Below are 13,406 nucleotides of genomic sequence, written 5' to 3' on the forward strand. Positions count from 1 at the left end.
CAAAGGAAATCATTAATAGCTCCTTTATTATGCTATCGAAAATCCGCTCAAAAACATTGTGGATTAAGAGAAACTCTTAAACGCCACCATCCATACAAAGGAAATCATTAATAGCTCCTTTATTATGCTATCGAAAATCCGCTCAAAAACATTGTGGATTAAGAGAAACTCTTAAACGCCACCATCCATACAAAGGAAATCATTAATACCTCCTTTATTATGCTATCGAAAATCCGCTCAAAAACATGGGTTTGCTGTAGCCGGCGGAGAAAAACATTAAGGAATTATCTACTTACAGGGAATTATTCAGTTCGTTTTCTTCTTTCCAAATCCCATACTAAATTTATTCAACAAATCCTGGGATGCTTACTTGATAAAGGACACAACCTATTTCCTTCCCTGTCTACATTTAAGTGCATCCTCTGTAAACCACTTTTAAAAGTGCATGCCAGTGTGTGCTACCGATCATACCGTTTATAGGCCTCCTTCCCTTTCACTTCACATTTGGAGCGTGGGAAAAATGACTGCCTGAAAGTGTCTTTGCAGACACTGTCTTGAGTTATACCTAAAGGTCTGTAGTATACTCCTAGATTTCTCACGTAATACTCGTTCTTGAAAGTTGAAAGTTTGTAAGCAGGCTTTCACGGAATAATTGGCGTGTACCTACAAGCATCTACCTGTCAGTCCAGTTTTTCTGCATTTCCATGGTGCTCTCTCTCAAGTGAAGCCAACCTGTGATAATTTTTGCGGCCCCTCTTTGCATTTGGTGTGTCCCACACACTAGAGCAATAATCTGTGCTGTGTTGGACTAGTGTTTTATAACTAATTCCTTTTATATACTAATTGCATTCAACTGAGCCTATCTGATCATTCCATTTCTTATTCTTGCAGACTACTCAGGTATTTGTATGAGTTGACTCATTCCATTTGTGACTCATTTGTATTGTAGTAATAGGATACTAGTTTTTTTCATTATGTGAAGCCCACAGGTTTACTTTCAAAGCAAGTTGCCAGTATTTGCAGCACTATGAAATCTTTTCATGATCAGACAATATTTCCACAGTTTTTATCTGACAGTACTTCATTACAGATAACTGCATCACCTGCATATACTCTAAGATTACTGTTAACATTGTCTGGCAGGTCATTAATAGACAACATGAACAGCAATGGTGCCAACACACTTCCTGGGGCACACCTGAAGTTATTTAGTAATAACTCTTGATGACTCTTCATCCAAGACAACATACTATGTCATTTCCTACCAAATAATCCTCAATACAGTCACAAACTTTGTTTGATGCCCCATATGATAATACTTTCATTATTAAAAGTTAGTGTGGTAATGAGTCAAATGATTTTCAGAAATCAAGAAATACTGCATCGACCTGATTGTCTTTATTTATGGCTTTAAGGATATTATGTGAAAAAAGTGCAAATTGGGTTTCATATGATTGATGTTTTCAGAATCCATGCTAGACAACATGGAGGAGTTCATTATGTTTTATAGATACCTCCTTATGTTTAAGCACAAACTTAGATTCTACGACTGGATGCAGCTTTTTGTTTAAGAGGTCTATGCTATACTATGGTTAAAACGGGGGCAAACTCAGCTGAAAATTCTGTGTATTAATCTGAAAGGTTTCAACATTGTTTAGAACCTTGTTTAATTTTAACAATTTCAGCTGTTTCTCAACAACACTGACATTCTATATCCTCATCTTTGCAGTGATGCAAGAATTAAACAGGAGCACTAGTTCTATATCATCCTTTATAAAGGAATGTAAGAAAATGGTGTTTATCACTTCTGCTTTTTCTTTGTTACTCTCAATTTTGGATCCTGTTTCATTTAAGAATGTAACTTTGGTGCTACTGAGAGCATTACATATAATTATTTTATTCATGGCTGTAATTTTCAGCAACTGTAGCACATATTTTTCAGATTAAAATTCAGTCATCAGTTGCACATATATTTTTATTACATTTCACTGGTTTAAAAAAAAAATTAATTTGTCATCCTTAGAACGTGATGACTGCGTGTTGTGTTGTGTCCTTAGGTTAGTTAGGTTTAAGTAGTTCTAAGTTCTAGGGGACTGATGACCATAGATGTTAAGTCCCAAAGTGCTCAGAGCCATCTTTAGAAGCCAACAAAACGAGGGATGATATAAAATTTGAGACCATAGCTATATGGTTATATGAAGTATGAGACGTATTTTACAGATACTTATTAAGTATTGATTTAGTAGATGTCAGTATCTTCTTCATAGAAGCGTAATGCCATTACATGTCCAGAAATGCACATATTTTATGTGATCATTGTGAACATGGATTGATGATTTACAGTTACTGAATCACATCTAAGTATCTGTTGTGCTAGTAGCAAGGAACATATGTAAAAGCATAAAATATAACCAAAGTATATAAAGAAGTTATATACAATACAGTTGAAAAATGTGGCACATAGTTCTAATGTATAAAAGGAGTGGGCTAATTTTCACATTTTATAAGAGGTGATATGCAATCAAAATGGTGTTTGTTTTTTAATGCAAGTTGATCATTCAAAAAATCTTTTGAATTAGTTGGGGATGTTTATATATTTCAAATTCTTCTAAAAGGTTCATTTTGTAGTAGTCACTGTTCCTTTAGAATACACCTTGGCAGAACTACACTCAACAGCAGTCTCAGCTCAAGCTCAAGTGATTATAGTCTCAGATTCTCTAACTGACTCGTGCATTTCGCATGTCTGTTGCTTGCCACTACAGTCCTTAAGTCTTTTTTGTCTTTTAGCCATCACACGGCTTTTGTGTGACTCTTACGGCATTCCAGTTGAGAGGTGTAATCTCCCCCCTCCTTCCTAATTCCACATCAGAGGTATACTTATGTCTCTATCTGCAGAAATAACCAATTCCAAAGGGTTTCCAATTTTTCTTAACAAATGAGTTTCTACTAGTTTCTGTTACGTTATTACTTTAGAATATTATTTCATAAATGAATCCAGAAATAAACATAGTAACCAGTACAGTATTGCGTAATTAATAATAGAAATTTTAAGTGTGCAAATATTTCGTAATTTCAAATGTTTATGAAAAAGTAATTTTAACTGTACATTCAGAGCTAGTATTTATCGAGTGTAACATCGAGACTGAAATTTTTTATTAACTAAATACTTCTCATAAAATTTATCTTGAAAACTAACGTATTGTGTATAAAATGATATGAAAGTTTTCAGGAAAGCAACTGAGATAATCTTGATCTGTCCAAAGTTCAAAAAATAATACTGGTATCGACAACTACTGTTGAGGAAAAGTAATGCTAGAGGAGAATGTCCCTACACACACCATCTGCAGTACATGTTGGTGGTGAGCCCACACAAATTTGTCCTCATAAATTTATCCATCACCATTTTTACCTTACACACGCTAGCATCTGCATGCTGTGAACATCTGGAGCGGACATCAGGATCTACGCTGATTGGATCTCTTAATCACAATTAAGATGTAGTTTAATGCTCTCCTCCATTTCTTAGTAGAGTTGGCTTTTGGGTCCTTTTCAGTATTCAGCAGCATCAGGAGTGATTTAGAAAAAGCTGCATCATTAAAACATAGATATCTTATTCTTTTCATCTGGCATCTTCACCACTGTGCCACGTGACACTGTGACTGATGGCATAAATGTTATACCTGTACTTATATGTTAGTTGTACAGTACTTTGAGTATGTGGGATTTAATATTAATAGGCCATATTCCATGTCATATGAAGCAGCACTGCATATCTTAAGTGCTAACGAATGATCCCACATATTAAGAGTGCAAGGCCAAGATTAAGCCAGTTGTAACCTACTGATGTGAAATCTGGACATAAACGAGCAGCTCAGAATATTTGAAAACAGTGTCCTACCTCATACAGAGTGAACCTGAAGGTGTGTAAAAAATTTTCTGGGTCAGTTTGATTTTTTCCACCCTGACATTGTAAGATCAATAAAAAGGAATGAATAGCATGGCTTGAACCAGTTTTTTTTCACAATGTACACTGGGAGAAAGATAAAAAGTTACAACTGGAGGCCATCTGGAAGAAGACAGAGAGAAAGGTTGAGAAAACCATAGACAAATGGTGTGAAAGAAAATATAAAACTGGACAAGTTAGAGGATGGCGTGGAACTGCAATCAAGAGGGCAGAATGGAGGAAACTTGTTGAAGATACCTGTGCAGAGTTGTACGCTGCGGGAAGAAGAAAATGTATATTATGTTAGCAGTCCACAAAATGATTTATTGGTCAGTGAGATAATTTACTAATAGATTCTCTTCAGGCTCAGAGTTTTCTTTATCACCCCTTTGTGAGAACTTTCCGCAGAAGAAGAGAATGGGTTTTAAGTATCTGGTGCTGTGTTGTTGAAATGCACATATTTTTTTCTGTGCAAGGAGTAATATTTTCTGCAACATAATACTTTTTCACTCGGAAGATGTTTGTCAGAGTGTATATGCATGTCTTGTTTCCTTTTTTGATTAAAAGTATGAACACTGATGAATATAAAAAATACACTACCCCACACCTACTTCAGTGTGAAACAGAACTTGAAAGCTTCTGTTCTGATACGGTTATTTTAATATAAAAATATTAATGAAAGAATTCATATGTGTGATTTACACTGGCTGACGATAAAAGTGAAGCACTCGAGGGAAAGGAGGAAACAAAATGAAATTTCACGCATTGAAAGGATCTGCTATGTTATTTCAGTGATTAGAAAATTGCGCCAAATTTACAAGGAACTTGGCAGTATAACCTTCCAGTTGGGAAGGGTTCCATAAAGCTTTTGTATTCTCTCCTGGAGGAATCTAGTCCAAAACTATTGTAACTGATCCTTGATGACATGGATACTTGAACTGGGACACAGAGGTGACATTTTGAGCTGCCTCCCCCCCTCCCCATGTTCTAATGAGGACAGACCTGGGGTCTTGCGGGCCACAAGAGTACCTCAGCATCAGGCAGACAGTTCACAGACACACGTGTGATGTGTGGACAAGCAGTGTCTCATTGAAAAATTCTTATCTTATTTTGGATATTTGTAATTCAGCCCGGATTGGGAAAGAGTGGCATGACGGTGTTGCTTGAACAGAATCTAATGCCTCTGGTTGCTGTTGGACCACTTGTGAACAGAAATTGGAGCACAAATTTTCAGTTTCTCCACCATATAGAGAGCTGAAAGTATTTTGTGAAATCGCTGAAGTTAATATGAAGTAGCAGACAAGAATAGCGGTTGGTTGGTTAGTTGATTGGTTGGTGTGGAGGGGGGGGGGGCACGCAGCCATGTCACTGGTCCCACGAGTCTTGGCAGCAGATACTAAGGAGGAACAACACCATCACAGCACAGTCGATGCGAAAGGATAACAGGCAAACATGGAGGCAGAAGGAATCTTGGGGCAGCAAGGAGAGTAAAGAGAGGATTTGAGGAGGAGTGAGAGCAGGGGACAAATCAGACATACTGTGCATGAAGGACCACTGCTGGGGACTCATCCCAATCCCCACACCATTGGGGGGGGGGGGGGGGGGGGCTGAATTTGACCAGTGTGGAGGTAAGGCCGAAGGACTTCCAAACCAACACCAATACTAACCAAGGGACTCCAGCTCTGGAAGAAAATTCAGGTACTTAAATCTGGAAGGACACCCCACTTTTACGAAGAAAACTGAGGACAGATATAACCACACGAGGATCATCCACTAACATCCAAGGCAAGGATAGTGGCAGGGCATATTTAGCATGAAGGCCAAAATGTGGGAGCATCCCACCTAAATATGGACCATGAGGGGTGCCCAGCAACTACAAAGGGACGGAATGGGTGGAGGGGGGGAGGGGGGTTTATCACAGAGTAAAAAATATGGGTCAACCTGGTATTGCTGATAAGAAGACAGCAGAGGATGATAGATTCTCACTGAGAAATACCGAAGGAAGAATGCAAAATGTAGTAGACAGGGGTGGCCCCACAAGAGTTGGCCCACGACTGAGCAATAAGAACTTTTGACATAAAGCCGAAAATCTACCCCTGCTGGGGTCACTGTCAATGGGGGATTAGGTAGGAGCCCCTTGCCCCAATCCCAGCCAGATGATTGGGAGCTCATTACCTGGGATAACCACATAGCCGATAACCTAAAGGAAATCAACTGAACGAGCAGCACAGTCAACATTGACGAGCAGGTCGTGGATGACACAGAGCAAGGTGTGGTGGGAAAACACTGGGCAGTAACCTGAAGGCAACTCATTGAGTTGGTACACAACAAAACTCAGGTGAGGGAAGACCACTTAATAAAGTAGAGGACCTGATGAATGGGCATCAGTTCATACACCCCAAAAGTGTTCTGTGCTAGGAGAAGATGGAAGGCGTATCTCATGTGATCAGCGGATGTAGGGCCATCAGTGTAAGAAATAATAGCATCCTGAAACTCTCATAAGAGCGGGTGGAACAAACAGTGGAACACCATCAGTGCGATGGAGCATTTCAGATCCCAGAAGTGATCCATCCAGATCTCACGCCGAGGCACTAACCAAGGAACGGGGGTGTTCAGGAGAGAATATGGGGACCGGGACAAAGAAGGAAGATAGAAATCGTGGCGAAGAGAAGCGAGATGGAGCCCAACCGGTAAACATACCTCGCGGCTGGCAGCTGGTGGCTGTGAAAAGAATAGAATGGGAGGGGTGAGCAGGGAAACAGCGGATCGTGGTGGCGTAGGAAACTAGGAGCTGGGACTGCTGAACGGAAAGGGGGAGGGGGGGGGGGAGGGAGCACAGGTCCCAGTATCAACTAGAAGACTATCAACAGGGGTAGTGTGAAAGGCACTGATGACCAAACAGGTATCACCATGGTTGCCTGGGTCCAAGAGGAGCAGCTGACCCATAAACTTGACAACCATAGACCAGACAGGACAGAACTAAGGTCTAATAAAGGTGGAGAAGAGTCGAACAATTCTCACCCCAAAAGGCGTGGGCAAGTAACCAAAGGACACAGGGTTTATGGAAACAGAAAGTCTTCAGAAGGCAGATATGGGGCAAACAAGTAAGCTAATTGTCAAAAAGAAGACCCAAGAAATGGAAATAGGGGACCATGGTCAGGCATTGAGAGCTGAGTTAGAGCTCCAGATTCGGTGGACTGTAGTACGGCACAGAAATGCACCACCCACGATTTAAGGGGAGGAAATTGAAAACCACTAGAGACGGTCCGTGCGGAAGTGTGTTGGATGACACTCTGGAGCTGTTGCTCTGCAGAGACCATCAATTGGAACATAGTCCAGATACAGAATCATCCTCACACAGAGCAGGGGTGACCAACATTCCAACAGAAGCCACGAGTCGATTAATAGCGATGAGCAATAGAAGGACACTTAATACAGAATCCTGTGGAACGTTATTCTCCTGGATTTGCTGAGAACTGAGAATGGTGTCAACCCCAACTCTTAATTACTGGGGGACATAAAAGGGTGAATAAATATTGGGAGGGGGGCCCCTGGAGACCCCACTCACTGAACTAAGTAATATGTGATGGTCCCAAGCCATTTTCTAGGCCTTACGAAGATAGAAGAACACTGCGACAAGATGGTGGTGCTGAGGGAAGGTCTATTGAACTGTGGTTTCCAACTGAAGCAGATGATCAATCAGAAACTATCTTTCCCAAAAAGGAGACAAAAGGTTCTAAGACTCGAGGACTCAGCAGATCCGATGAGCCACCATCCATCCAAAGAACTTGCAGAGGACATTGATCAGATTGACTGGCTGGTAATTATCGAGGGGCAACAGATACTTGCCTGGCTTAAGGAACCACAATACTGCCCCACCCCCCACCCCCCATTAGAAGGGAAAACACCTTGGAACCAAATAAACTTAAACACCTGGAGGAGATATTGTTGTTATGGAGTTCTGGGGTACTGAAGCAATTGGTTATGAATGGAATGGGGGCCAGGGGGTGAATTGTGGGAAGAGGAGAGAGCCAGAAGTCGCCCCCACTCAGTAAAAGGTTCATTGTAGGATTTTACCTGACAAGAGATAAAACATCGGAAGGGGGAAGCTTCAGCCTGCAGTTTCCAGAAGAGGAAGACAGCTGGGAAGGAGGCCGGAATTGATGCTTTTGCGAAATTGGTCATTTGCACCCTGGGAGCGTGCAGAGTGTAATCCACACCTGCGATGAAGGGGCAGTAGAACCTAGGGAGGAGACCAAGCATTCCCAACTCACCCACTTTCTCTGTTTGATTAAGTAATGGGCTTTGTCGCAAAGGCATGTAAAGGTAATAAGACCTGTCGAGGACAGGTGCCGCTTAGGGCATTGCGAGGCTCGACGGCAATCTGAGATGGTGATGATGATGGCAATGACTGAGCTTCACCACTGGACTGGATGACGATGAAAGGGGTCGAACAGGGAATTGCAAAGCCAGCAATGGGATTGATCGTATTGGACACATCACGGGCAGCTACAACAATACTACCTAACATATATAGAGGCCAATCAGCATGATGGAGTCCAGTGGAATAAGCTGGCCAAACCTGACCATTGGGATGTGTGAAGGGAACAATCGGAAGAGGAAGGTGTCACAGAACCCATCGTGGTCTGACCAGTGTATAGAAGGGAGAAGTGGAGAGGAAGTGAGCAAAAGATCAATGGCAGAGAAAGTGCCGAAGTGGCATTCAAATTGGGAACCATCATTAAGAAGGCACAGGTAATGGTCCACAAGAAACTGATCTATGAGGAGACACCAACTGGATGAAAAAGCACTGCCCATAAGGGGTGATGGGGATTAAAATCCCGAAGGAGGAGAAAGAGAGAGGGGAGTTTGTGAAGGAGGTCAGTTAGGGCACCAGGTCCTCTGTCAAGGGAGATAGAAAATGCAAATTGTGAGCGCAGAGTCGCAAGTGGACGTGGATGCCAACTGCTTCCAATGGGGTACAAAGGGCTATCCATATACTAACAACGTCTCTGATGGACAAACATGCAAAAACCAACATTAGCCCTCAGTGGGGCAACCCAATTCTGACAGAAAGCACAGAACCCATGAAGAGTCAGTGAGTGAGCATTAATGAAATGAAATTCCTGTAGAAAGACATAAGCTGTGAAGTAAAACGAAATAAGGGATTGCAACTCTGGAAGGTGACGGTAGTATCAGTTACAATTCCATTGAATAAACTCAGAACGAGAATCCAAGTGGGGGGTGAATACGCTGAAGTTGGTCACATCATCTGGTCACCATCTGTCACCAACAATGAGACATCCGTAAGAAGAGGTCAGACTGATGTGACATAGACTCTGGTGTGTTATAGACACAGGGTGAAGACAGTCACATTTCTGATAAGCCTCAATTAAGACACTTTTCCTTCTTATAAACTGGGAAATCCAGTGAGTGTGGAAAATGATGATCATGATACAGGAGCTCACGTCATTGAGTGGACATTCACAACATAGAGGGTCTGCTGTGCAGCATGAAGACACATGCCAGAAACGCAAACCTCAATAATACCCCAAGTGTGGTAGAATGTATGGCTTCACTTCACACCGATAAATAACCTTTATCTTCCTGGGAGGGTATCCACCTCCAGTGCCAGAATACAGGTGCTGGTATCAATTTGATTGCCCTTACGGCCTTTCTGAATACATCATACAAAATGAACGCCCCACTATTCCAGATTAGAGTCGACTTCTTCTTCAGTTTGTTGGAGAAGTTCCTATGAAAAATGACACACTGAACCATATGCAACAAGTTTTGATCAGCAGTGAACCTGACCACATTTTACTCAGTGTGTCTACTTCGCCAAACTTGTCTTCTGTAGTTTCCACAAAAAAAATTATGGCTTGGTGGTGGGAAAGCATCCTCATCAGTCCTGGTGCAGACCTGGTAGCTGGGAAATGGTTTCACAAAAAGGCGGCAATCCTGGCCCTCCTCCCAGTGGGTAGCCAGGAAAGGGAAGGCAAAAGCGTCATAAGAAGCATCATTGAAGGATACATTTCCAACTAAAGAGATGGCTGTGGAAGGATGGCCCGTTAATACATTTCATATACAAAGCATCCACTCTGATACTACCCACTCTGATCAGGGGCTCTACCCGCGGGTGCCACCTAGCCACAGCAAGGCTGTCTGGCACAGCAGCCATTGCTGGGAGTTCTGATGCTCCAGAATGACAAGCAACCGCTATTAGGTGTACCCAGCGAGCTCAGCCATAAGGGTATGTAACTACCCTGCCACACAGACTGGCTACTGTGCCGGATATATAGGATTAAAGGACAACTGGTTCGAAGGAAAGACAGAAGAGGCACTAAGGCCACACGCCCAAGACGCATGGTAAGGTGTTCTTCCCCAGTTGGCTCACACTGCGGAGACAACACTTTGAAGGCGTGGCCAAACCTCAGATGGGGACCAAAAATGGTGAACTCAACAAAGAGCCATGACTCCCCTGGGGTTGAGGGAACAGCAGTTGAACCTTGTAAGATGGAGAGCAGTGATATTTCTTTCCTTTCAGACTTGCTGTACATCGGTAGTTACCCACGAAGCAGTGTATATACAAGGGCTGTAACATCCTTAGTATGAGCAAACAAAAAGAACCCATTCTGAGAGAAGGTAAGTATGAGTAATAAGGACACAAGGAAAGGAGGAAAGAAAATTGTGAAACACCCTTTGTTGTGGATCACATGATCCACCCTTCATGATGGTATTTATGGAATTCAATGGGTGAATGAATAAATCATTCAGACTACCATGAAATTGCCTGAGTTACAGAGGCCCAGCCACATTTTTGTGCTTCTAAACTTGGATATTTGTTACTCCTCCTCCTGTTTTACCCCTGTTAACTACCTGATCTGTTTCTCTTGTAAATGTTGTTAATATTAAATCTTTACTTTCATTTTGAATTAATTTTTGTTCTCTTTACCTTACAGAAAGTTAAGAGAGTCGAACTCAAGGACAAAAACATTGATGATTTGAGCAACTTTGGTCTGAAACCCATCAACATGTGGAAAATGTATGAGATTGCTGACAGTCCGGGTATGTTAAGTTTATCAAATTCTTACCAACCTACAGTAATTGTAAAGGCCATGGACCTTCCTTAACTAATGAATGATAAAATTCTTTTAGGTTTCTTTGTCATCCCAGATCCATTCACAGGTACAGGACAGAGGTACTGGATTCAGAGATGCCTACGTGACTTTACGAGGAAACCTCACAGCCGACTGAACCTCGATGCACATGGTGACCTGGCGAAAGGGGAGGACTGGTGGGAAACTTGCTGTAAGTAAGTAGGTTGTGTACTGCCATGATTCTTAAGTGAAATAAAGACTTTTACTAATAAACTTGTTGCCAACATCTGAACAGATATGACGTGAGAAGCCAGAACCTCTTAAAGAAATTACGATGGGCGACACTGGGGTATCATCATGACTGGGACACCAAGGTGAGTTACAAAAGTGTTCCTTAACTGGGTGAACATCGTTTAATTTCTTTGTGTAAAAATTGTTATTCACATGGCATCACAACGTAGCTTACCAGGAGGCTAATTACTCACAATAGCTTGTTGTTGTTGTTGTTGTTGTTGTTGTTGTTGTCTTCAGTCCTGAGACTGGTTTGATGCAGCTCTCCATGCTACTCTATCCTGTGCAAGCTTCTTCATCTCCCAGTACGTGCTGCAGCCTAGATCCTTCCGAATCTGCTTAGTGTATTCATCTCTTGGTCTCCCTCTGTGATTTTTACCCTCCACGCTGCCCTCCAATACTAAATTTGTGATCCTTTGATGCCTCAGAACATGTCCTACCAACCAATCCCTTCTTCTAGTCAAGTTGTGCCACAAACTCCTCTTCTCCCCAATCCTATTCAGTATGTCCTCATTAGTTATGTGATCTACCCATCTAATCTTCAGCATTCTTCTGTAGCACCACATTTCGAAAGCTTCTATTCTCTTCTTGTCCAAATTATTTATCGTCCATGTTTCACTTCCATACATGGCTACACTCCATACAAATACTTTCAGATACGACTTCCTGACACTTAAATCTATACTTGATGTTAACAAATTTCTCTTCTTGAGAAACGCTTTCCTTGCAATTGCCAGTCTACATTTTATATCCTCTCTACTTCGACCATCATCAGTTATTTTGCTCCCCAAGTAGCAGAACTCCTTTACTACTTTAAGTATCTCATTTCCTAATCTAATTCCCTCAGCATCACCCGACTTAATTCGACTACATTCCATTATCCTCGTTTTGCTTTTGTTGATGTTCATCTTATATCCTCCTTTCAAGACACTATCCATTCTGTTCAACTACTGTTCTAAGTCCTTTGCTGTCTCTGACAGAATAACAATGTCATCGGCGAACCTCAAAGTTTTTATTTCTTCTCCATGGATTTTAATACCTACTCCAAATTTTTCTTTTGTGTCCTTCACTGCTTGCTCAATATACAGATTGAATAACATCGGGGAGAGGCTACAACCCTGTCTTACTCCCTTCCCATCCACTGCTTCTGTTTCATGTCCCTCGACTCTTATAACTGCCATCTGGTTTCTGTACAAATTGTAAATAGCCTTTTGCTCCCTGTATTTTATCCCTGCCACCTTCAGAATTTGAAAGAGAGTATTCCAGTCAACATTGTCAAAAGCTTTCTCTAAGTCTACAAATGCTAGAAAGGTAGGTTTGCCTTTCGTTAATCTATTTTCTAAGATAAGTCGTAGGGTCAGTATTGCCTCATGTATTCCAATATTTCTATGGAATCCAAACTGATCTTCCCCGAGGTCGGCTTCTACTAGTTTTTCCATTCGTCTGTAAAGAATTCGCGTTAGTATTTTGCAGCCAGGACTTATTAAACTGATAGTTTGGTAATTTTCACATCTGTCAACACCTGCTTTCTTTTGGATTTGAATTATTACATTCTTCTTGAAGTCTGAGTGTATTTTGCCGTCTCATATATCTTGCTCACCAGATGGTAGAGTTTTGTCAGGACTGGCTCTCCCAAGGCTGTCAGTAGTTCCAATGGAATGTTGTCTACTGCCGGGGCCTTGTTTCGACTCAGGTCTTTCAGTGCTCTGTCAAACTCTTCACACAGTATTGTGTCTCCCATTTCATCTTCATCTACATCCTCTTCCATTTCCATAATATTGTCCTCAAGTACATCGCCCCTGTATAGACCCTCTATATACTCCTTCCACCTTTCTGCTTTCCCTTCTTTGCTTAGAACTGGGTTTCCATCTGAGCTCTTGATATTCATACAAGTGGTTCTCTTTTCTCCAAAGGTCTCTCTAATTTTCCTGTAGGCAGTATCTATGTTACCCGTAGTGAGATAAACCTCTACATCCTTACATTTGTCCTCTAGCCATCTCTGCTTAGCCATTTTGCACTTCCTGTCGATCTCATTTTTGAGACGTTTGTATTCCTTTTTGCCTGCTTCAGTA

The 13,406-nt window shown here is 41.6% G+C and overlaps 1 protein-coding gene across 2 annotated transcripts in view; it reads left to right on the forward strand.

The window, feature by feature from the left end:
- The window catches only part of LOC126106766 (nucleic acid dioxygenase ALKBH1), a 31,099-nt gene that overhangs the window by 534 nt on the left and 17,159 nt on the right, over nucleotides 1-13,406 (forward strand). Inside the window, exons 2-4 of one of the 2 annotated variants that reach the window (XM_049913144.1) lie at nucleotides 10,906-11,011; nucleotides 11,132-11,258; nucleotides 11,339-11,417. In XM_049913144.1, the coding sequence (XP_049769101.1) occupies nucleotides 10,906-11,011; nucleotides 11,132-11,258; nucleotides 11,339-11,417 (312 nt within the window). Of the gene's footprint in view, nucleotides 1-10,905; nucleotides 11,012-11,101; nucleotides 11,259-11,338; nucleotides 11,418-13,406 lie in introns of both variants that reach the window. The other variant, XM_049913143.1, reaches the window with a different exon arrangement.

Source organism: Schistocerca cancellata, chromosome 10 (assembly GCF_023864275.1).
Source record: "Schistocerca cancellata isolate TAMUIC-IGC-003103 chromosome 10, iqSchCanc2.1, whole genome shotgun sequence".
NCBI classification, from domain to species: Eukaryota; Metazoa; Arthropoda; class Insecta; order Orthoptera; family Acrididae; genus Schistocerca; species Schistocerca cancellata.